Here is a 22,608-nt window from a genome sequence, read left to right on the forward strand (position 1 = left end):
AAATTAACTTTATTACACTGTATTTCTTTTTAAACTTTCCATTCAAAGTACCACGTCCATTGTTTTTTTTCGAACCTGCATGGGCCAAAATTAACTTTTTCATTCAACTAATACTGTATTTATTTTTTAACTAACTTTCCATTAAATTAACTTTTTTACAATGTATTTATTTACTGTATTTCTTTTTAAACTTTCCATTCAAAGTACCACGTCCATTGTTTTTTTTCGAACCTGCATGGGCCAAAATTAACTTTTTCATTCAACTAATACTGTATTTATTTTTTTAACTTTCCATTAATTGACTTCCATTGTATTTTTCCCCTTCAACTAGTACTGTATTTGTTTTTTTAACTTTCCTTCAACTAGTATTGTATTTCTTTTTAAACTTTCCTTCAAAGTACCACTTCCATTGTTTTTTTAACTTTCCTTTTAAAGTACCACTTGCATTGTTTTTTTTTTAACTTTGCTTCAACTTGTACTGTATTTTTTTTTAACTTTCCTTTCAACTAGACAACTAGTACCACTTCCCTTTTAACAAGCACTAGTGTGACATAATTGCTCCCTCTTGTTACTTTCCATTGAAGTTTGACCTAGCACAAGTGTGATATGATTGCATCAGAACGTTTGTTCGACGAGCCGCTTGACTTCTCCATCTCCGCTGAAGCAAAGGCAAACACATTTCTTTCTGTATCTCCTCCGGTGTGTGGATTCATGGACGGTCGACGCAGTATAGGGACATGGGTGTACAGATGTACACCCAATATTTTTGGCAAAGAAAAATTACAGTCACTATGTACGTACAATATATGTATATGTTTGTACTTAGAGACAAAATCGTGTTGATTTGAACACACGCAACAACAGTTCAGTCCAAGTCACTCCTTGGCACCTTCCTTCTATTGATGCCTCGATGGGTCTGGGCCAGCCTCCTTAGTAGTTGGTTCTAGTTAGGACATTCACAATCATAAAGTCAAGTTATTTATTATCTTGAACAATGTGGACTTAGAGTCTAAATAAGATTTGTAGTTTTATTTTTCTACCGATTTTTTCAATAAATATGCTATCACATCAGTAAAATACTATAAATAATATATAATTAATTATTTTGGACTCTGTGATAGAGTTTTACGTTATGAATGCCTTTGGCATTTGGCTCAAGTGAACATATGCAGCCTTCGGCTTTGCCGTTTGCGGCGCTGCCAACCCCGTCAGGTGCCCGGATGGGCGAGAGAGCATACGCTAAACCTGTTCGGCTCATGTAGATGTAGCTGATATTGATTTAACCTGAGAGAAAACATTATTTCTTAGGTTGGAAAGTAGTGACTGCTCCTTCACTTTTTGGGAGCCCAAGCAGCACATGGGGGAGCTACACCGTCTGTTTTTTTAGGCAAACAGGTGGAGTAAAAAACCCCTACTATGCTTTTATTGATTTGTTTTAAAATATAGAGTACAGTTCATGACAAAAGTAATCAAGAAACAAAGAAAGTTACAAAAAATTAAAAAAATACACAAAAGCTTCGAGCCATAAATCAATAGCTCGAAGATAAGCTATTTTTGCTCTTAGAATAATTAGAGCAAATTCTGTTCTAAAAACAGTCTTGCAGCATTAAACTGAAGATAGGATTCCTGTGAAAATAACATTATTTCTAACAATCCAAATAGATCAGCACATAGTTACTATGACTTCCATGAAGAAAGTCAAATGTAGCTGAGCCTTGCTTCAAAGATCTGGAGATGTGTTGAAAAACTTGATACCAACAAATTCATGGTATTCCAACAAGCCATCGCAAAAGGACAATCAAACTGCGATGATTTGCTGAAATACATATAAAACAATATTTTTGTTTTGCAATAAATTAGCATCAACACTAGCAAAAAAAAAAATTGTTTGCTGCTATAAAGGATCTGGCACCTCTTCGTTCTCTCTGTCTTCACCTACTCTGGTGAGCCGTGAACGCAGCAGGTATGCAGTACAACCAAAATGGCTCATCGAGGCCTGCACGAGTTCGACGACAAGAATGGCTCATCAAGGCCGACACCTAATAATCTGTACAATTATACATCTCTTGTCATTTCTACTTTACTAGCATTGCAGTATTGGGATAAATCGTATTGTGAACACGAGTGATAATCGAATAAAAAAACTTTCACTTTTTTATTTAGTGAACACGGTGATCTCGTATCCGCTTAAACTACTAGTAAATCATCAATCGAGTAATCAAAGGAGAGAAACGGCACATGCTGCTGTGACAGCTTGACCATGGTGATCCTGTATCCGCTTAAACTATTAGCAAATCATCAATAATCAAGTAATCATAACGGCATGCGCGCACGCGAGCTCCTACTCGATCGGGGCTATCAGCGCACGAGCTAATTACCAACAAGGTGCCTACAACGACGAACGACCCAATACCAACAAGCACCTACTAGGAGGCTAGGGTCCTAGGACTAGCGTGTTATCGAGTACCACCGACTGCTCAGCCAGTACTTACTCCCTCCGTCGGGGGGAAAAAAAAACCGTTATAAGATTTGTGCTTATCAAAATTTCTTTTGTTAACTAGATTTATAGAAAATATTAGCAATATATAATTTTCAAATAAGTTTATTATAAAAATATATCTAATGATATTAATTATATACCATAAACATTAATTAATATTTTATTATATATATTTGGTGAAAGTTAAATGACAGCGTATGCTATGAAAACCAATTAGCTAATCAAGTCCACAGAATCTAGTCCGATGGCTGCAAATGATGGCAGATCATTTAAGCACTTAAACTCTCCCACCAATCCCACGCTAATCTTTTTTTTTTTTTGCAAAACACCGCCAGCAGCCCACCGTCTCCGTTAAGTTGCGACTCTCATTACGTCACGCCGCCCCCGAGCCCCGACTCTTGATCGACGCTCGCCGCCGACTCCCGATCGACGCTCGCCTACGCTCGCGATCTCCACTGGGCGCCCCTCCTCGGACTCTGTCGCGACCTTCACGCAGGGAGCTGATCGACGCCCAGCACATAGGGAGACGATCCCCTGCTGCGATGGACTCGGTGACTGTGATGCTCACCGCTGTAATGATCAAAGTCTGGTAGGCAGAATCAAGAGACGAACGAACATGACTGAACGTAGGTCCTAGAGCCATGAACAGGACCATGCATGTACAATTGCACACAGTCTCCATGCGCCAGCTGCAGTCTCCATGACAGAGGTGTCATAGGTTGGCGCGCGGGGACCAGGAAGCCCTGCTCTGCCTCCTGCGTTGCCTTCCAATGCAGCAGCGACGGTCTCCATGGGGGTGGCGGTGTTGGACACGATCGGGACGAGGGGCTGTGCATGACCATGAGTCCAGTCGCGGGCAGCGACAGGGTCCATGTCGGACAGACTCTAGTCGTGACGATTGACCGTTGACGAGGGGTGGGGCGGGATCGCGACGGAGACGAGGGATGGCAGCGGGTTTTATCACACGAAGAACAACGTGATCTCGGCCACGAGCGAGACAGAACGGAACACCCACGACGGAACGATTGCATGAGTGGGGGGTTTAAGTGTTAAATTACTCCATCTTAACCTCTAGCCATCAGATTAGAAAGATGTGGTCTTGATTGGAGTTTTTATAATTTGCACACAAAGCTAGTTTTTATAGCATACACTGCCAAGTTAAAAATAGTTGACTTCTCAGAAGTTAAGAATTACTGAGGAAGTATACAATTCTTTTCTTGTCATGGCAGACTAGAGGTGGACTTAAAGTAATTCCTATGTATCTCCCCAAATAATGCCAAACTTCTATGAAAAGAAAAGAGTATACATCGTACTAGTTTAATGCCCGTGCTAACGCTACGGCTTCATCTTATGAATGTATCTTAAAACAATAAAATTATTTTTACGTAGTCTAATTTTTATACAATTGTATTTGAGTCTATTTTTAGGCTAAACTCTCTGATTTTTATGTGATTTTAATTGGCTCTAAACTGGTCCACTCTGTCCTTCCAATTCTCAACGTAGTCCACTAGACCATATCAAGTTTATTAAAACCCACATGAATTTGTTGGCACCACATAAATCGGAGCATGGGTGGCTCATCTGCACATCGACAAGTATTAGGTGCTAATGGTATGATGAAAGTTTTTTCCCCCGTATAACCATCTCCTATAAAGCACTAATTACGTATGTTGTTGTAAGATCATGTATTTAAAACTCGGATATCAACAGAGAGGTCGGCATAGCCCTGCTACAACGAGCTTTTTTTTTTGACAAGAAACTTCATTCATTGATTAACAACAAGAAGCTGTTAGAACCATTACAGACTTAATGGTTATATACTGGAGTGCCACAAATAATAGACACTCTTGAACATATTCCGGATTAGAACAAATACCTGATAACAAACAACGAGCTTTGAGTTTGTATCTCGGGTCAGGACGATGAAACATTTCTGCCTTTCTGGTTCTCAAGGTAAAATCGTTGCCAAATGCGTGCTAGCCAATGGTATATTTTTTTAGGGTCCGTTTAGATTTGAAATTTTTTATCTTAAAGATTTTTTTTTTAGAATTGGAGTCTGAGAACTAAACGGAGCTAAAAAAATTTAAGGCCAAAATTTTAGGCTGCAACTGTGCGCGCACTCTCATAAAAGCCCACCAATGACAACTGCAACTGCATGTTGTCATTGGTGGGCTTCTATGGGAGTGCGTGCACAGTTGCAGCACAAAATTTTGGCCCCAAAATTTTTTGGCCCCGTTTAGTTCTCAGGCCCCAATTTCACAAAAAAAAAAATTTTAGACCAAAAAGTTTCAATTCTAAACGGGCCCTTAGATAATGGATAGAAAACATCTGGTCTCTACATCCAAGGATGTATATAGCCAATTATTACAAAGTTTGGGATTAACAAAGGATGGAAAAAGCAAACCATGGTCTCATACAATGACCAGGACTCTGAAGTAAACAGTAAAATATGTTTCCATCTTTTATTAGAAACCTCTAAAGCAATTGTTTCTAATATCCTGCTCATCGAAGATAGGATGTCTTTGAAATGGTGGTGAGTAATGTTGCTGTAATTCTTCTCTTTTTACCACCTGAATCCATACCACCAATCAAACAATTTCATCACGTGAATTTACTTCTCTTAAGGGGGTGTTTGGGACTGCTCTGCTCCACGTTTTTCAGCTTCGCTCCACGTTTTTTAGCCAAACAGTTTCAGCTCCACGCAATCAGTTCGAGAAAAAAGAGTGGAGTTGTGAGAGCACCTAAAGAGGTACTCCACGAACTCTAGTTTTTTGTGAAGCTGCTCCACGGTGGAGTTTATGGAGCAGAGTTCGTGGAGTAGTCCCAAACATCCCCTAAGTAGCAAGTGTCATGATAAATCCAAATCTCAAAAAGTGCATAAGAGCAGGCAGCGTGCTCGCTAGCTGTTCCATGACACGAACGTCGTCTATGGCCTTGTTTAGTTTGCAAAAATTTTTGTTTTTGGCTACTGTAGCATTTTGTTTTTACTTGACAAACATTGTCCAATCACGGAGTAACTAGGCTCAAAAGATTCATCTCACAAATTACAGGTAAACTGTACAGTTAGTTTTTATTTTTATCTATATTTAATGCTTCATGCATGCGACCAAAGATTCGATGTGACGGAGAATCTTGAAAATTTTTGCGAACTACACAAGGCCTATGTCAAGGGTTTATCTGAATCCAGCCTTTAATAAGTGACTCATATGTTTTGTTTATGACGGATGATTGGCAGTCATAACGAGGGGCGCCATCAGCCTATACAGCCGCCGTTTCCTCACGTTAACTGCGTGTTCTAGATATCTGTGAATAATAATATTTGATTGACAGAAGGTTCAAAAAGAAAGAAAAGTGAGAGAAACAGGAAAAGAAATCTTTGTAACGATGATTTTGTTAAAAAAAAGTAATTCTGTTTATTTGGCTCATAATCCACGATAAAAAAGTAATGTTCGCTGACGAAGAGTGGCAGATTCACCTCCTGAGGCCTTGTTTTGATGTGAAATTATTTTAGATTTTACTAGTGTAGCGTTTTCGTTTGTTTGTGATAAATATTATCTAATTATAGACTAATTAGGATTAAAAGATTCATCTCGTGATTTTACAGATAAACTGTGCAATTAGTTTTTATTTTTATCTATATTTAATATTTTATATATGTGCCGCAAGATTCGATGTTTTAAAAAATCTTAAAAACTTTTTGATTTTTGGATATACTATCTAAACAAGGCCTAAACAAGTGAATAGAATTACTCGGACCAGCCCAGGCCCCACCACATCTGCGAGCTGGCGACACTAGTCCCGCCCGGGCCAGGACTGTACTCGGCCACGTCTCGCTGCGTCCTCTTCCCTCCTCCTGGCCCTCCGTTAAAGTACTCACCCTCACCCCCCATCCGGCCATCGTACCCAACTACCCCTCCCATCCCCGGCGGCCCCGGCCACTCCAACTGCGCAGCAGCGCCGCGCCAGCGCCCAGCGCTCCACAACAATTTTCGCACGCCCAATAATCCCAACAATCCCAAACCGATCCGCAGCGTCTCTCCCGCATCCGCCATGGCCGAGCCGTGCCCGCCCGGTGGGATCGACCCGCGCAGCGGCTTCTGCGCCGCGACGCGGACCTTCCACAGCCTGCGCCCGTCCACCGAGCTCCCGCCGGACTCGCTCCCGGCCACCGCGGCCGCCTACGCCTTCTCCAGCCTCTCGTCCCCGCTCCCCGACCGCCCCGCCCTCGTCGACGCCGCCACCGGCATTGCCGTCTCCTACCCCTCCTTCCTCGCCGCCGTCCGCTCCCTCGCGGGGGGCCTCTGGTCCGTCCTCGGCCTTCGCCCCGGGGACGTCGCCCTCGTCGTCTCCCCTTCCCGCATCGACGTCCCCGTCATAGACTTCGCGCTCATGTCCATCGGCGCTGTCGTCTCGCCTGCCAACCCGGCGTCCACCGCCGACGAGTACGCGCACATGGTCGCGCTCTCCAGACCGGTCGTCGCGCTCGCGGCCCCCGAGGTGGCCGCTAAGCTGCCGAGGAACCTCAGGTGTGTCGTCATCGGCTCGGATGAGTACAAGGGCCTCTCCTCCGCCGGCGGCGCGGCGCCTCCCCCGCCGGTGGCGGTGAAGCAGTCCGACACGGCGGCCGTGCTGTACTCGTCGGGCACTACGGGCCGGGTCAAGGCCGCCGCGGTCTCGCACCGCAACCTCATCGCCCTGCTCTGCGCGCACAGGGACATCCGGGCTATGGTGGACAAGGAGGCTGCCGAGGCCGGCGAGGAGCCGCCCCCGCCTACGGTGACGCTGTTCCCTCTCCCGCTCTTCCACGTGTTCGGCTTCATGATGATGCTGAGGTCCGTGGCCATGGGGGAGACCGCCGTCCTCATGGACCGCTTCGACTTCGTCGCCGCGCTGCGCGCCATCGAGCGGTACCGAGTCACCCTGCTGCCCGCGGCGCCCCCGGTGCTGGTGGCCATGATCAAGTCCGAGGAGGCGCGCCGCCGCGACCTCTCCTCCCTCATCGTCATCGGGATCGGCGGCGCGCCACTCGGCCGCGAGGTCGCCGAGCGCTTCGCCGCCATCTTCCCCAACATCGAACTCGTCCAGGTTCAATGCAATCTGCACGATCATAATCAGTTAACGCAGGCCGCACTGCAGATTCCATTCTGAATCTATGTTCTTGTTCCCACTTTCCAGGGCTACGGTCTGACGGAGTCATCTGGCTCCGTGGCTTCGACGGTCGGGCCAGATGAGTGCAAAGCGTACGGTTCGGTCGGGAAGCTGGCATCGCACTTGGAGGCGAAGATCGTCGATCCCTCCACCGGCGAGGCGCTGGGGCCTGGGCAGCGCGGCGAGCTCTGGGTCCGGGGACCAGTTGTCATGAAAGGCAAGTAGAGCAACTGCTTCTTTGACTATCCAGTGGTTAGAAGACCATTGTTACTACGATGATAGCTTTGTTTATTGGCTGAACTTTGCATGCGAAGGTTCTTCCCATGATGCTTCTCGGAGGACTTTCTGTTTCTGTCATATATAGGAGTACTGATCACACGGTTGGATTGTACAGTTTGGTTTTTCTGAGTGATTGAGCTGTCATGTGGAAGTTATGCATTGATCAGGCGAGCTTTCTTAATTCTGAAGCAGCATGGTTTGCCCACCATGTTTTTAATGGGGCTTTTGGTCATGCTGCTTAAACATTTGTCCCAACCAAACACATGTGGTCAGTGCAGTACCTTTAAGGATTAGTTAATAGCTGTAACTACAGATCTGCATCACGGACAATGCATGGCTGCTTGTTCTGTTCCTAATGAATAGCAATGCCTCTCTGCCACTGATATGTTTATTGCAATCGTATCTTACCAGCAAGCCATGTGTTCATGGTGTTTTATATCTGAAAACCAGAGCACCTTACTTATGCTTTCGTGCAACGTAGACTGTTAGCTGGTCTGGAACGATCAACTTGTTTGAAGGTTTGCTAGTAGCAGTCCTTTTCTTGAGGATACTGCCACAATCAGATATCCATGGGAACTCTTATTTGTTCACACTTCATAAAACATAATGAATTGGCACATTTATTTTGAAGGCAAAATATGTTCCCAGAGAATTTTGGTATTTTAGATATTTCCCTTGAATCTTAGAGCATGTCTTTTTTGGGGGGTGCAACAACATGAGCCTTATGATGATTTTTTCAGGTTATGTGGGTGACGACGAGGCTACTGCAGCAACAGTTGATTCAGAAGGCTGGTTGAAAACTGGTGACCTATGCTACTTCAATGAGGATGGGTTTCTCTACATTGTTGATCGGTTGAAAGAGTTGATAAAATACAAGGGATATCAGGTGCTGCACAACCGTTGAAAACTGCATTAACATTAAAATTGGAGAATTTATCTCACGAGTTTTTGTTTGTGTTTGTGTCGTACTGACATATATCTTGCTCCAGGTACCTCCAGCCGAACTGGAGCATATCCTGAATTCTCATCCTGATATCATGGATGCAGCAGTTATTCCGTAAGTACCTTGCTGAAAACCTTGGAAACTAAGGACCATTGATTCAAATTAATGCTGCTGTAAGATTCTCATCCTGATATCTGAAATGTCCCTTCTGTATGCACTATGCAGGTACCCAGACGAAGATGTCGGGCAACTACCAATGGCTTTTATAGTGAGGAAACCAGGCTCAAACCTTACCAAGCAACAAGTCATGGATTTCGTGGCTAAACAGGTACATTGTCATTTGATTGTATTCTGCTCCAATTAATAATTTAATAATCGACTCAATGTGTCCTGTCAGAATCAGTGTCGTTCTACCTTTTCCTAAACAAACTATGCAAGTTGCCAAGTTGAGTTGAAGTTCTTGCTAAACAAACTATTTCAGCATGTTTATTAGTTCCCTGGTTCGTTTGCTGATAAAGATAATGACATCCTTTGCCCAGATGCAAAAGGTAACACTGATATGCTGTTTGGTTGTCATGTAGCATATTGGTGCATATAGCTATGGATAGCAACCTAACTTTCCACTTTCTAATAGCCATGGAAGCATGGCATTGGTCCTTCCCTTTATGCTGGACATTGTTGGCTATTGGTTACTGTAGACTGTAGATTGGGACCTGATTTTATCTTATTTTGTGACAGGTCGCACCGTACAAGAAAGTCCGTCGAGTGGCCTTTGTTTCTGCAATTCCCAAATCGCCTGCTGGGAAGATCTTGCGGCGGGAGCTTGTAGAGCAGGCCGTGTCCATGGTTACCTCCAAGCTTTGAAGTTTATTACTGACTTGGAAATCTAGGGGATTTCTTTTGTATAATACTCGACCCGGGATACTATGCACGTACTATGCTGCGGTGGTTTTCAGATTGCTCAGATATTCAGATCGATGGTTGTACCTCCGCATGCTTCTTTCATGTAACCACGGGATAATTTCTGCGCAGAACAAGCAAGACAGGAAGAAAGTGGCATCCATTGTACAATTAGTTGCGGTCTTGCGGAATACTCACTGTGTGTCTAAAAAAGAATGCAACTATAAGTTGTGTGCCGGTTGACTAAGGTGATCCTCAATGTGGGTTTTATGATCTAGTTTCTAACGCATTCATATTTTATAAACCGTGTAGAAGAGTGTTACATTAGCATATTTAAAATGTCTATAAAACACCATTAAGACTGAACTAAAATTTTATTGAATGGTATCTAGAATTATTGCTCCAAATACATTTCATAATTAATCTAATGGTATTTATTTGACATTAAAAGTATTGATATCTTTTATCTATAATTTGTCAAACTTAATAAAATACTAAGACATGATATAGTGCTAAAATTGTATGCTTTCATGTCTATGGTTGGCGGGTATGGTACTTCTAGTTTAACTGAATGTCGGCGGGCCCTGTTCGCTTCCTAGAGAATGACCCAAGAAACAATTCCGGCCGGATTTGTTAGCTGTTTGGGAGTCCGATGCATACACGCTCGTTGGATTTCTATCAACGCCTCCACCTCCCAATAGCCAACACAGATTCCTCGGCCGGGGATTCCGATCCTCGGACGCACACGCATATCCACCCCAAGCCCCTGCCAAATTCTTTTCGGTTGCTCCACGCGTACGTACCCGTGACACACCCACGCCGGACACACCTGCTGCACGTTCGCGCCGGCCCCGCTGCTACACGTCCTGCCGAGACTACGACGTCCGAGTTCACCTGCTCCTTTTGGATAGCCCAACTTCCTACTCCTTTCGGATAGCCCAACCTCCTACTCCTTTCGGCCCACTAGCTATCAGGACATAACAGGGGGAAAAAAAAAGGAAATTCTCCCTTGGATATGGGATACCTTTGGGTGGATGTGGGTCTTTAGTCTCTGATGATTCATTACTTCGACTAGTTGACTGCAAGCTTATATCTGAATGGTAGTCGAATGGGCAACTTATGTTTGCCTGATGATTTTGTTTATGTTTTGTTTTTGCATTGTAGGTGTTGTGAGTGTCTACGTTGTACCGTGTAATTCTCCAAAAAAAAGTTGGTAATGGTGGGATTATCTTGGTTCTTTTTGAGACGCCATCTGGCTTTGTAATTTTCTCTTATGACGGTGTCATTCTCTCCTCCAGCCAAATGCAATCTAGGTATATATTTGTCTTTACCAATGCATTTGTCTTAATCACATGGTTGCTTGTTTGTTGTAGTCGCCTTTGGCATCGGCCTAATCATACTCTTGCAGGATATCTGGGCAGACTTCACTAGCGGTCGCAAAGCAAAATTAGTTTGTGCCTTTCTCCTTCTGATGGTTGTCTTTATTACATATTTATATATGTTCATGTGTTTGAAAAGTATGAACTGTGTTTACTACCTTGAGAATATGCCAGCCATTCACATCAGCCAATGGTACGGGTTAGTGGATCTATTTGGAGGATCCAATTAGACAACATGCCTTTTCTTTTAAATTCATAACTAAGAGTACTACTGTATTGTATTGTATTGTATTGTATTGTATTGTGCATGCATGTGCACAACGGTTTACTAAAATATATATCAACTATATATAGTTTTGTTTTGTGCATATCCGTGTCTATTGTTTCAAATTGTAAAATACAATAGTTAGGTGAAGGAGTTACCTTAGTTATATGTCATATTGATACGAGACTAGTGACAAGTGAGGCATGTATACCTACTGACCTGTGATTCCCTATTGATTTTGTATTAGATTGCTTCGCTAAGAGAATTTCAAACTTTTGAGGACAAGACCAGCGCCATTAACCATGTTACTGGTGTTAACGAACAACTTGCTAAAATGATCTGGGATAACATCGTTCCTGATCAGAAGCTAGATGTTGGAAGCCTGAATATAAAGAAATCATTGAAGACTGGTCAGTGTTAACCCTCTTGTTTGCTTACTCTGAACAATTTGAGCATTAATTTTTTGATGTGGCTTTCTTCAGGAAATACCATGTCTGTTTGATAGTATTGTAATGGAGTTAATGTGGGGATTGAATAATTGCATACGGTATTTAGTGCCCGGAGAAAAATTGAAGCTGACTAGAGAGGACTGTCTTCAAATGAGTGAAGGAATGGAAATTGTATGTTGAAGTCGAACCAAAGATTGTAAGTTTATCCCCTCCTTCCCAATGTACGTATCTATTATTTTCTACTTTGTTACTATACCTCAGTATATTGTTTTATGCACTGTGTACAGAATCAGTGAAGTGCTAGAGTGCATCAGTATATATGTCTGTATGCACTGTGACTGCTACTTCTGTGCACTGTGACTGCTACTTCTATGCACTGTGTACAGAATTTACCTCTATCAATGTGTGTCAGCTGTTAAGTATTGGGTCAAGATGATATTTATCTCTATGAAATGTTCGTTTTGGCTGCAAATTTCTGTGATCAAGTGTTTGCTGTTTATTATTGCCATATTGGTGATGTTCATCTCAAATATTGCTGTTCAGATTCAGTCAGCGGTAAAGTTGTTGGCAATACCGATGCTTCAGGCTCTATTTTCTTCAGTTCCTTTTGGCTCTGTTCTTTAGTTTTCCATGTTCTCTTCTTCAATTCGTTGCTGCCAATAACCGGGAACAGATGGGGGTGGGGGGGTGGGGGGTGGGGGGCTTCCTGCTTATATACATAGGCGCCTGACGCAGACAAGACCCGTAACAAGTTGATTTGAGACCCAAAATAAAAAGTTTAAGGACTGGAATTGGACTTTACTCTTGTTTTTATGTGTACCAAGTGTCCTTAATTTTAAGTGATCAAAATATTTTGATTCTTTATTTATGAGTTTTTTTTTCAATTTCTACTGTGATGTTGAAATGCTCTCTCTAATTACAGGTCAATCAAGATATTATTGAGGCTGCATCTGATATATATTGTTGTGATCGTGTTGTGGATAGACACTCTGACAACCCTAAGAGCTGCTGGAAAGCATCTTGAGCCAGGCATTGACACTCAGGATTGGAATGTAGTAAAACTTGCGGGTGCTCTCAAGTTAATGTTCTATCATTAAGAGGAGTTTCCTGCTGCTGGATAGGTATATCATGAATACTTCGTTGATTTATTCTTGCCTTTTTTATTTCTTTCAGATTTTTTCAGATGTGTATTCCAGGTTGGTGAAAGATGGGCCTTTATACAAGGGAAAAATCTTCAAAATGCCATGCAAAATAATATTTGATGAAATTTTTTAGGACCGTTGCTTTAGAAATGAGTTAATAAATCTGTTGCATTATGAGGTGAAAGAAGGCAAAAAGAAGCATACATCAGAGGTGACTGCTGAGCTTTGAAGCTGCTAGCTGGATATTAGAATTACTCAGTAATAGATTGCACTAGTCATACTAGCACGTACGTGTTAGCAGGGACGAAGCCAGGAAAAGTGCTATTTAGCTCTACTATAACCTTTCACAATAAAAAAATATATTAGTTTGAAGTAGTCTCATGTTAAAAACATCAATCAATGATAAAATTTACAAAATATATCTAAAAAATAAAGATATCAGCACAAAGAAAAGCACTATAGGAGCTCTACTCATCCAACAGCGGTAGGAGGGGCTGGAGCCCACCGCTGGCTTCGTCTCTACATGTTAGCAGCGTTGAATGACTTTTGTCTGTAAAATAGTACTTACTCTTTGAGCATGTGACTATGAGATGATGCTCAGGCTTTGTTTAGTTCACCCAAAAAATCAAAAGCTGTTCAAAATTTTTCATCACATCGAATCTTGCGGCACATGTATAAAGCATTAGATATAGACGAAAATAAAAACTAAATTGCACAGTTTGCCTGTAAATCGCGAGATGAATCTTTTAAGCCTAGTTAGTCCACGATTGGATATTATTTGTCAAATAAAAACGAAAATGCTACCATATCAAAATTCAAAATATTTTCAGAACTAAACAAGGCCTTACTCTTTGTGGGATGTGACTATGAGATGCTAATGCAGGAAGAGGATGCATGTCACGGACGAACCGTTTTAGGCTTACATTTGCGTGGAACTGTTTCGCTCTCCTTCCCTGAGCACAACGATGCAAATCCTCAGCTTAGGACACGAAACCCAGGTCTGAGTGTCTGACTACTCAAGGGGGCAACCAGAATCGGTATCAGTCTATGCCTGAACTCTGTCATATGCACTAGTAGAATCTCAAATTAGCTAGTTGATGATGAGAACTTGCCGCACCGTACTACCAAATCGGATGTAGTTTTCTGATCAGATAACGACTCTATCCTTAAAGTCCTAACCGATGCGGATTCGTTCTCAGAAGACCCTGTCTCATCTCGTCACCATCTATTTTAATGAGCAGATCCCTAAGCCTATTAGATCATAATCGGCCATATATCACAAGTATATGATATCACAGGAGATCGAGATAGTAAGCATCTACACGATCATGTCACCACAGCACATGTCGCCCATGCTAGACCTGCCCTGCATTGCCTTCCACGATTACGACCACCGCTCCACGGTGCTATTCAGCATCTCCGAGCATAAGCACATCGTCCATGGCGACGCGGACGAGGTTCTAAGGAACAAGATCATCTGCCCGACCGCGCAAGGGCTGCTACTAGTTCGTGACCCTGACACCATGGCCACCTTCCTCTGGAACCCTCTGAGGAGCGACGACGACAAGGTCCAGCTTCCACCCCTGCGAGGAGTCGACGACGCCGTGCTGATCCACAGCCACTGCGCCTCCTCTCCGACGCGCCCGCCGCCTCGAGCTGCGTCGTGATCTTGGTCGAGGGCTGCAACGACACCTTCATCTGGTACTGCCGTCCCGGAGCCGGAGATGACCACTGGGAGAAGTACGAGTACGACATCGGGTCTCACGTACTGCGGTACCCGGACGGAGAAGAGGACCAGATTCAGAAGGACGTAATCTGCTCCATCGCGGCGCACGGCGGAAAATTTTACTTCGACAATGCAGCGTTGACAGAGCTCTGCGTGATCGACTTCGGCACCGGCGCCAGCAGCCCCGAGCCGACGCTCACTACCGTCGCCGTTGACGACACGGTTACGGCCGACGGCGGCGACTACGGGCATGGAAGGCATCGTCCATGCCGAGTGTTCCTCGTCGAGTCCGGCGGCGACCTCTACATGGTGCGCCTGCTCTTTCGCTTGCCCGACCGAGGCGGGGACGAGATCGATAGGTGCTGCGTCAATAGGATGGATTTCTCGACACTGAAGTGGTGCAATGTGCGTGATCTTGGCGGGCGCGCGTTCCTCCTGTCCCGGTTCTACTTCGGAGCATCGTGCTCTGCCGGCGGCGACCATGGCGGGCTGCTGCCGGACCGTGTCTACTTCGTGCTTGATCGGAACAAGACCCTGCAGGTTTTCGACGTGCAAGATGGGAGTTATCAACTTCAGAAACTCGATGGAGATCCGAAAGTGGTGGACAAAGCGTTTTGGTTGCTTCCGATTAATCCGTAGTGGGGATTCTATGTAACAATTTGACGGCGTCTTCTTTGTAACAGTTTCGTTTCTTATTGTTTCACAGTGAACTCTTGTTATTTGTCCCTTTATTATGAGATACTTAATGGGTGTTCAAGGGATGAACGTGCTTTCATGTATTGTGATTCGCAAAAGGGGGAAAAAAAACATGGCTATAACGAGAACCGACAATACAGAGAACGGCGGCGTTACAAAACTTTGTCAATTTAATAATTAAATTATAATTTAACATCGACGCGAATCCCCAATGGAACCGGCAGGAAGCAACCAAAATGCCTTATCAGCTGTCGGAGCTTCATCAAGCTCGCGCAAGCAATTAGTCCCCTCCTTTACATCGAAAATCTGCATCGCCTTCTTCCGCGGGTAGACAATGTAGACGCAGTCCTGTCGCAACCGCTGCTCACCGTCGCTGTCGGTGCCCGGACATGAAGCACCAAAGTAGAACAGGGACAGAAGGAACGTGCGGCCTCCAAGGTCCTCCACGCTGTGCCACCTCAGCTCCGAGAAATCCCACTTGTCGACGAACCCGCCGTCGATCTCACGGCCATACGATGTGGAAGTGGAATACAGCAAAGTAACCTTGTGAAGCTCGTTGCCAGACTCCACCAAGAACACCGCCTCTCCATGATTTACAGCTTCCTCGTCCTCATCCTCGTCCTCCTCCGGCTCATGGCTTCCACCACCGCTCACGTCGTCGTCGTCGTCGTCCACCACAACGATGCTAAACACCGGGTTTGGGCTGAACTCAAGCACGCCCAGCTCTGTTGTGCTGGCGTTGAAGTAGAACTTGCCTCGGCATGCCGCTATGGGGGCAGATCGGTGTCTTCTCGTACCGCTCCTCCTCGTCTGGTTGGGAACATACCTGGGTTCCTATGTCGTAATCGTGCTTGACCCAAGTGTCGTCTCCGGGGCGGCAGTACCATAGGAAGGTGCTATCGCACCCTCCTTCAACCAAGAGCACGACGCATCCGGGGGCGGATGGCTCGTCGGAGAGGAGGCAGTGGCTGTGCATCAGCGCCGCATCTTCGAGCCCTTGGAGCGGCGGGAGGTGGACACGGTCTCCGTCCTGAGGGTTCCACAGGAACGTTGCCAGTGTGCCGGGGTCCCGGACGAGCAGCAGGCCGCGCGCCGTCGGACAGATAGTCTTGTTCTGCAGATGCTTGCCCGTGTCGCCGTCGCCGACGATGAGCTTCTCTTTGGAAGCGCTGAATAGCGCCGTCGAGTGGTCGCGGCAGTGCAGGGCGAGGCAGGGAAGCTCCATCATGCTGTGCGGCGGCAGGCGACTCGACGACACGGCCGCGTTTGGTGCTAGCTTTCTGATCCCGGACGACGGTCGGTACGGCCTGTTGTTCTCTGTGTTCCAAGGTCCTTCGATCCCTCTGTTTTTTTATGTGGATTTGAATTAGGATCCTCCTCTCTTAAATAAACGGAAAAAGTCTACGTAACCCCCAAACTATCTAAGGTGGAATAATTTACCCCCCAAAGTATAAAACCGGATATTTTACCCCCTGAACTTTCAAAACTGGTCAAATAACCCCCTCGAGTGGTTTTAGAGGGTGGTTTTGTATTTTTCTTTTTTATTTATTTCTGCTGAATCTTTGAAAAATCATAATAAATCACAGAAAAATCATAAAATGAAAAGTTCAATTTTGTTGGACTTCTGATGAGTAGATCTACACAATGAATATATAATATGGTATACTTTAGTACAAAGTTTTGGTTGTAGATTTAAATCTATGTTTTTCTATAATTAAAAAGAATAATTCATATATGTAGTTCCAATGGTTCAATTGTGGTAAATTTTTTATGGTGGACTCATTATTGTATGCTTGAACTATGGTAAAAGTTTCGTATCCATTGGATCAAGTAAAATTTAGTTATAGATTTATTTAGCTTTATTCTTGTTAAATCTATGCTTTATCTATAACTAAGTTATATGTGATCCAATGAGTATGAAATTTTTACCATAGTTCAAGCATACAATAATGAGCCTACCATAAAAATTTTACCACAATTGGACCATAGAAACTACATATATGAATTATTCTAATTAATTACAGGAAAACATAGATTTAAAGCTACAGAAAAAACTTTGTACTAAAGTATATCATATTATATATTCACTATGTAGATCTAGTCATCAGGAGTCCAACAAAATTGAATTTTTTATTTTATGATTTTTCTGTGATTTATTATGATTTTTCAAAGAATCAGCGGAAATAAATAAAAAAGAAAAAGACAAAACCACCCTCTAAAACCACTCGAGGGGGTTATTTGACCGGTTTTGAAAGTTCAGGGGTAAAATATCTGGTTTTATACTTTGGGGGGTAAAGTATTCCACCTTAGATAGTTTGGGGGGTTATGTAGACTTTTTCCTTAAATAAACCCATCTGTGAACACAGTCGCAACCGGAATCGGTAGCAAAAAAGAATTTCTGAGAATTCCTTCCTTCCGTACGTATGTGTATGTATACGTGTATCCGAATCCGAGTTCATGCCGTATCGGTACCCCCGGGGTTAGGCACCAGGCACCAGCTGCACAGGACGATGGAGCTGCCCTGCCTCGCCTTCCACCGCTGCGGCCGCTCCACGCAACTTTTCAGCGCATCTGAACACAAGCGCGTCGTCAACGCCGGCGGCGACATCGATATGGACGACATGGACGAGGTTCTGACTGGCAAGATCGTCTGTCCGACCGCGCAGGGTCACCTTCTCGTCCGCGACTGAACTGGCCAAATTGGTGGCGCCTAGGGAGCTTTCAGTATTGTGTTTGTTTGATCAACCATCTCCTTTTTTATGTTGTTGCATGGTCTTCTCAGTTTGCTTCATTGCCATGAGCCCATGAATGGGCATGATAGATTTTCACCCTGTAACCAGAGCTCAAATTAGTGGCGCCTAGCCTAGGTTGTCGCATGACATGTTAGGAGTGATCATCATCGACACAGCCCACCCGATTGGTGTCAGTAAAAACTCTCTTAAGGGAAGAACTGAACTTTCTATTCCTCAAGCCTTGATCAATGGCCCCTTTAACATATGGCAGAATTTGCTTCACAGCCCCACACTGAACATCAATGAATTGAGATTGGAACTGACAAAGGAAATGTCCAGCCGTGTCAAGATTAGATACTGAAGGGCTCTGTGCCTCTGCCAGCACTCCCATACAGAAAAGCATCAGAGTAACTTAGAGCATGACCAAGGTCATGAGACAATTTATCTTCTGTATGTATGCAATGGTGTAGAAAATACAGTAGGCTTAATTATGAGATAAAGCTCCCATCTTCTATTGTGATTATGTTACTGGCAATCTGCTATGAGAAGTGTCTAGACCATTTAGTTGCGCAGTTATTCTGGGTTTGCTTCAGAATTTACACAAAGCATAGTGGAAACTAGAGTAAGATTAATCCTTGTTTCGTACATCATGCAGTATTGATTTTAAATATAAATACTGAAGAAAAAAATTCAGTTCCTCATGGGAAATTAGAGTAAGATTAATCCTTGTTTTGTACAACATGCAGTATGATTTTTAAATATAAATACTGAAGAAAAGGACAGCTCCTCATGGAGTCAATGAATTATGACAACGAATTAGTGGTCACAAATCATCACTGTTCTAATCACATTTTAGATTTCATCAATCATAACCATGACATTATCGAACAAATGTTCTGTACAACAATCCTGTGCACATCACCTTGACATATAATCACCTTCCATCAGAACTTACAACATTCAACAACACTACAGCACCAAGTTGCAAATCTTACCAATATCTAAAGTAGCAGAACACTAGAGAAACTTCTTCTCAAGTCTCCACGAAACAAATGCTACAACATTTCTGCTGCACCTTAGGAGTTCAAACGAATAATTGTCCTGCTGTGGCTATCGTACACCCAAGCAAAGCGCCAGCAATCACCTGGACCAGTTCGGCACCCAAGAAATTAGAAACTCATAAAAATCGTAATTCATAAATGTATGCCACAAGAAGATAGTGGCACTGACGAAGCTGCATGATGTTGATAGTAGATAAGGGCATGCCCAACGCGGGCAGTCAAATTTGTTAGCCCCATGCAAAAGTATCAGTCCATGTAGACTTGAGTAATTTGGGGCTACTATTCACTCAACCCAAGCTATAGTTTATGGTCCTGTGAATCACTATTTTATCTGTCTGTTTCTGACAACCTACACTAGTTTTTTCATTGTCTTTATACGTCACAAGAGTGTGTTTGAGCTTCTCAACACTGGATACAGCGAGTGCCTCAAACTTTTGTCAGATGGGGAAGCTGTAGCCTCTGCAAGCACATATGACATTCTGCGAGGCCATCAATCGCTACGACGTGGATGGTTGACTCCGACGTGGCCTCTGGGGCAGCACGCCAGAGTGTCGCGTTGGGCACGCCCTAAGCATATCTACATATGTTGCCAAGTAAAATGAGGGCATTGTGATGTGGGGTCGGCCAGTTTGAGGTTCACTTGGTATCCACATAACCATAATGCCAATAAGCCATCGCTTTCATTTTGCCAACAACAACAAAATGCACTCTCTTGAAAAAAAACAATAAAAAAGGACATTTGAACAAACCTGGGTTGGTGTATGGCCTAAAAGTTCTCGCAGTGGTCTTGTTTCGGACAAGGGATGTTCAGAAGGAAGTTCACAAACTATTTGATTCAATACCTAAAAATTGGAGAAAACAAAATTAAGTTCAACATAAGCACAACACTAATGTCATCATAATACATACGTAGAGATCTATCACAAGGTAGTAACAATATAGAAAGGCTATTGAACCAACAGTACAGATGGCATGCAAAGAATTATTACATACCGCTGCTTGCTTTCCAGCATGCAATCTGATACCAGAAGCATCATACATTACCTGCCAAGTCACAAAAAAGTACATTCGTGAGACCCTCAAATTTTGGAATTAATCAAAAGGATGTCAGCATATGTGCACAATATGCGCACATGCAACAGAATAACATCCAACCCAAAACTGGAAATTGCATCCAAGCAACAACATTACATTAATATAAATGATCATTTTTCTTCAATCAAGATTCAGAAGTAAGTAAAACCTCTTTAGAAGGAATATGGGTTGGGTTGGAGAACTGATAACCTACCACACTTGCAAATATAGTTGCTGTTGCAAAGAGGGAGCAATTAAAGCCATCTTGGAACCCAATCGCTACTGCTAGTGCTGTAACCGTGGCAGAATGTGATGATGGCATGCCGCCAGAGCCGATAAGCTGCTTGGGATCCCATCTGTTCTCCTTGTACCTTTGTTTAAAAACGAGAACAAATTAAACTTACTGCAGCATGGGAAACTGTATAAACACCTGTTCAGACTTGAACCACAAAATTTATTGCCAATCTTCCAGAAAGTTTATGCTCATGTATCTATCTACATCGAAACTGTGGGGGAAAAAAACGAGAAAGGAAGCAAGAGCCCTTGATGCACAATCCTTCTTTTGCCAAAATAAAGATCCCACTGAGATCCTGAGCCTGGCTTCACTGTTATAAGACAAACCAAATAGGACATTCTCATGTATAAACATAATAAGGACTCTCTGTGTTCATCTCCCTGCCTGGCTTCACTGTCGAAAGAGATCCTTGATCATCTATCCGGAAATCAGATGATTGAACTCAAGGTCCACAATCACTGTGGATAATTTTTTTTTAAAGAAAGTGCCAACCTGTTTCTTCCTGTATGTATTTCTGGTAGAATTATCAAGGTTCTCTGAATGGAACATAAAGTTTAAAATGCGACAGCATCACATGTGAATTCCACAGCCAAAGATCATACTGTTGCCAGGACAGATCAATTGATCAAATGTGGTGTAACCATCAATGATCAATGCATTCCAGTCCAAAGGACACCTCATAAAAAATACACTGGCCCACAATTCTTCCCTAGATTGACCAGATCAAGGCCAATTCCATTTGCTTCCAGCTCAATTCACCAAAACCAGCGAGAAATGAAAGCAAATCCACCATATAGGATGCTATTACATTCCCGGTCTAGTGTCTACCATTCATTCCTCTAGCTGTAAAGGCAAAGATAAAAGGAATAGGAGGGCCAAATTCTTAAGCTCGTTTCGGACGTCCAGGAAACGGAACTGTCGAACAATGTCAAGAGGCAGCTTTGACCGTCGGAACCGCAGGCGGATCCGACCACGCTCGCGCCCGATCCCAGACGGAAACATGACAACGGACGGGGACGCGAGGCGGGTGAAGGCAGGAAGAGAGGAGAAGGGAATCGGGGCACGGGCGAGGCGTGTACCATTACCATGTGACGAAGAACTTGATGGACTGCGCGATGGCGAACCCGAGCAGGGCGGCGACGAGGGGGTAGTTGTGGAAGACGGCGAGGTAGGAGAAGCCCCCGGGCGGCGGCGGCGAGGAGGCGTCGTCAGCACCACCGTCCCCCATGGCCGAACGAAAGTCCCTGGCTCCTGGACGGGCGGTCCGGCCGGCCCTGCCTAATCCTGCCCTGCGCCCCCCTGCAGCACGTCACGTTACCGGACCGGAGCGCGCGCCCTCCGACTATATATACAGCCTCCGCGATCCGCGGCCGCGCTCGCTAAAAAGCTCCCCTCCTTCGCTTCGCTTGCTTCTCGTCTCTCTCTCTCTCTCCCCGGTCCCTGCCTGCGCTGCGTCGCACGGCTCGGGCTCGCACGCACCGCGCCAATGGCGACGGCAACCCGCTGCTGTATTCTATTGCGGGACGCCCCCGGATGTGTTTACTGCTCTGCTCTTGGAGTGAAGGAAAGAGCAGCCGATGCGCCGGCGCGGCCCCTCTCGCGCGGTCGCGGGCTCCCTCTCGGCGCGGGGTACAGATCAGCTGCTGATTGGAGTGGAAGGGGAGGGAAGCCGGAGGCATCAAAAGGGAAGCCTGCTGGCGAATATGCGACTGGCGCCCACGGAGGCACGGGGCGATGCAGGAAGAGGTAAGCGTGCCGTGGACCGTGGGAAGCTTCTGCCAGCGATGCACGGAGACCAGCAAACAGGCATTCTGCAGGGGCCTTGGCCTCTCCAGGTTCATAAAAAAAAAAAACCCAGCAAACAGGCAAATTGTTAGCGTATTGTACGTTTATTCTGGCCGGTAGATCCGGCCGGGCTGTCACGTCCCTCCGCTTTGCGTGATTGCGAAAACAACAAGAAGCAACGGGACCCTCGGCTGACAGTGTCAAAGACGGTGACACTGCTTTGGTGGCTAGCAG

At 44.5% G+C, this 22,608-nt stretch overlaps 2 protein-coding genes across 2 annotated transcripts; one reads left to right on the forward strand and one right to left on the reverse strand.

Annotated features, from left to right (window-relative positions):
- LOC8056122 (4-coumarate--CoA ligase-like 5) lies at positions 6,388-10,043 on the forward strand. The gene is made up of 6 exons (XM_002456748.2): positions 6,388-7,585; positions 7,676-7,865; positions 8,668-8,813; positions 8,917-8,984; positions 9,096-9,198; positions 9,609-10,043. Exons 1-6 carry the CDS (start codon positions 6,551-6,553, stop codon positions 9,732-9,734), a joined length of 1,668 nt encoding a protein of 555 aa, XP_002456793.1. The 5' UTR covers positions 6,388-6,550; the 3' UTR covers positions 9,735-10,043.
- On the reverse strand, positions 18,980-22,389 carry LOC8056123 (uncharacterized membrane protein YuiD). The gene is made up of 5 exons (XM_002458888.2): positions 21,675-22,389; positions 20,509-20,665; positions 20,214-20,264; positions 19,970-20,062; positions 18,980-19,303 (listed from the first exon to the last, which is right to left on the reverse strand). The coding sequence occupies exons 1-5, from the start codon at positions 21,815-21,817 to the stop codon at positions 19,244-19,246; spliced, it is 504 nt and encodes a 167-aa protein (XP_002458933.1). The 5' UTR covers positions 21,818-22,389; the 3' UTR covers positions 18,980-19,243.

Source organism: Sorghum bicolor, chromosome 3, assembly GCF_000003195.3.
Source record: "Sorghum bicolor cultivar BTx623 chromosome 3, Sorghum_bicolor_NCBIv3, whole genome shotgun sequence".
Taxonomy (NCBI): domain Eukaryota; kingdom Viridiplantae; phylum Streptophyta; class Magnoliopsida; order Poales; family Poaceae; genus Sorghum; species Sorghum bicolor.

Bases quoted from the DNA above. Each gene is read 5' to 3' on its own strand.
- LOC8056122 (XM_002456748.2), top strand. From the start codon at position 6,551: ATGGCCGAGCCGTGCCCGCCCGGTGGGATCGACCCGCGCAGCGGCTTC. The intron at 7,586-7,675 runs GTTCAATGCAAT...CCCACTTTCCAG, and splicing joins CCAACATCGAACTCGTCCAG to GGCTACGGTCTGACGGAGTC. The intron at 7,866-8,667 runs GCAAGTAGAGCA...TGATTTTTTCAG, and splicing joins GGGACCAGTTGTCATGAAAG to GTTATGTGGGTGACGACGAG.
- LOC8056123 (XM_002458888.2), bottom strand. From the start codon at position 21,817: ATGGGGGACGGTGGTGCTGACGACGCCTCCTCGCCGCCGCCGCCCGGG. The intron at 20,265-20,508 runs GTAGGTTATCAG...GTGACTTGGCAG, and splicing joins CAACTATATTTGCAAGTGTG to GTAATGTATGATGCTTCTGG. The intron at 19,304-19,969 runs GTTTGTTCAAAT...GAACTGGTCCAG, and splicing joins TAGGCCATACACCAACCCAG to GTGATTGCTGGCGCTTTGCT.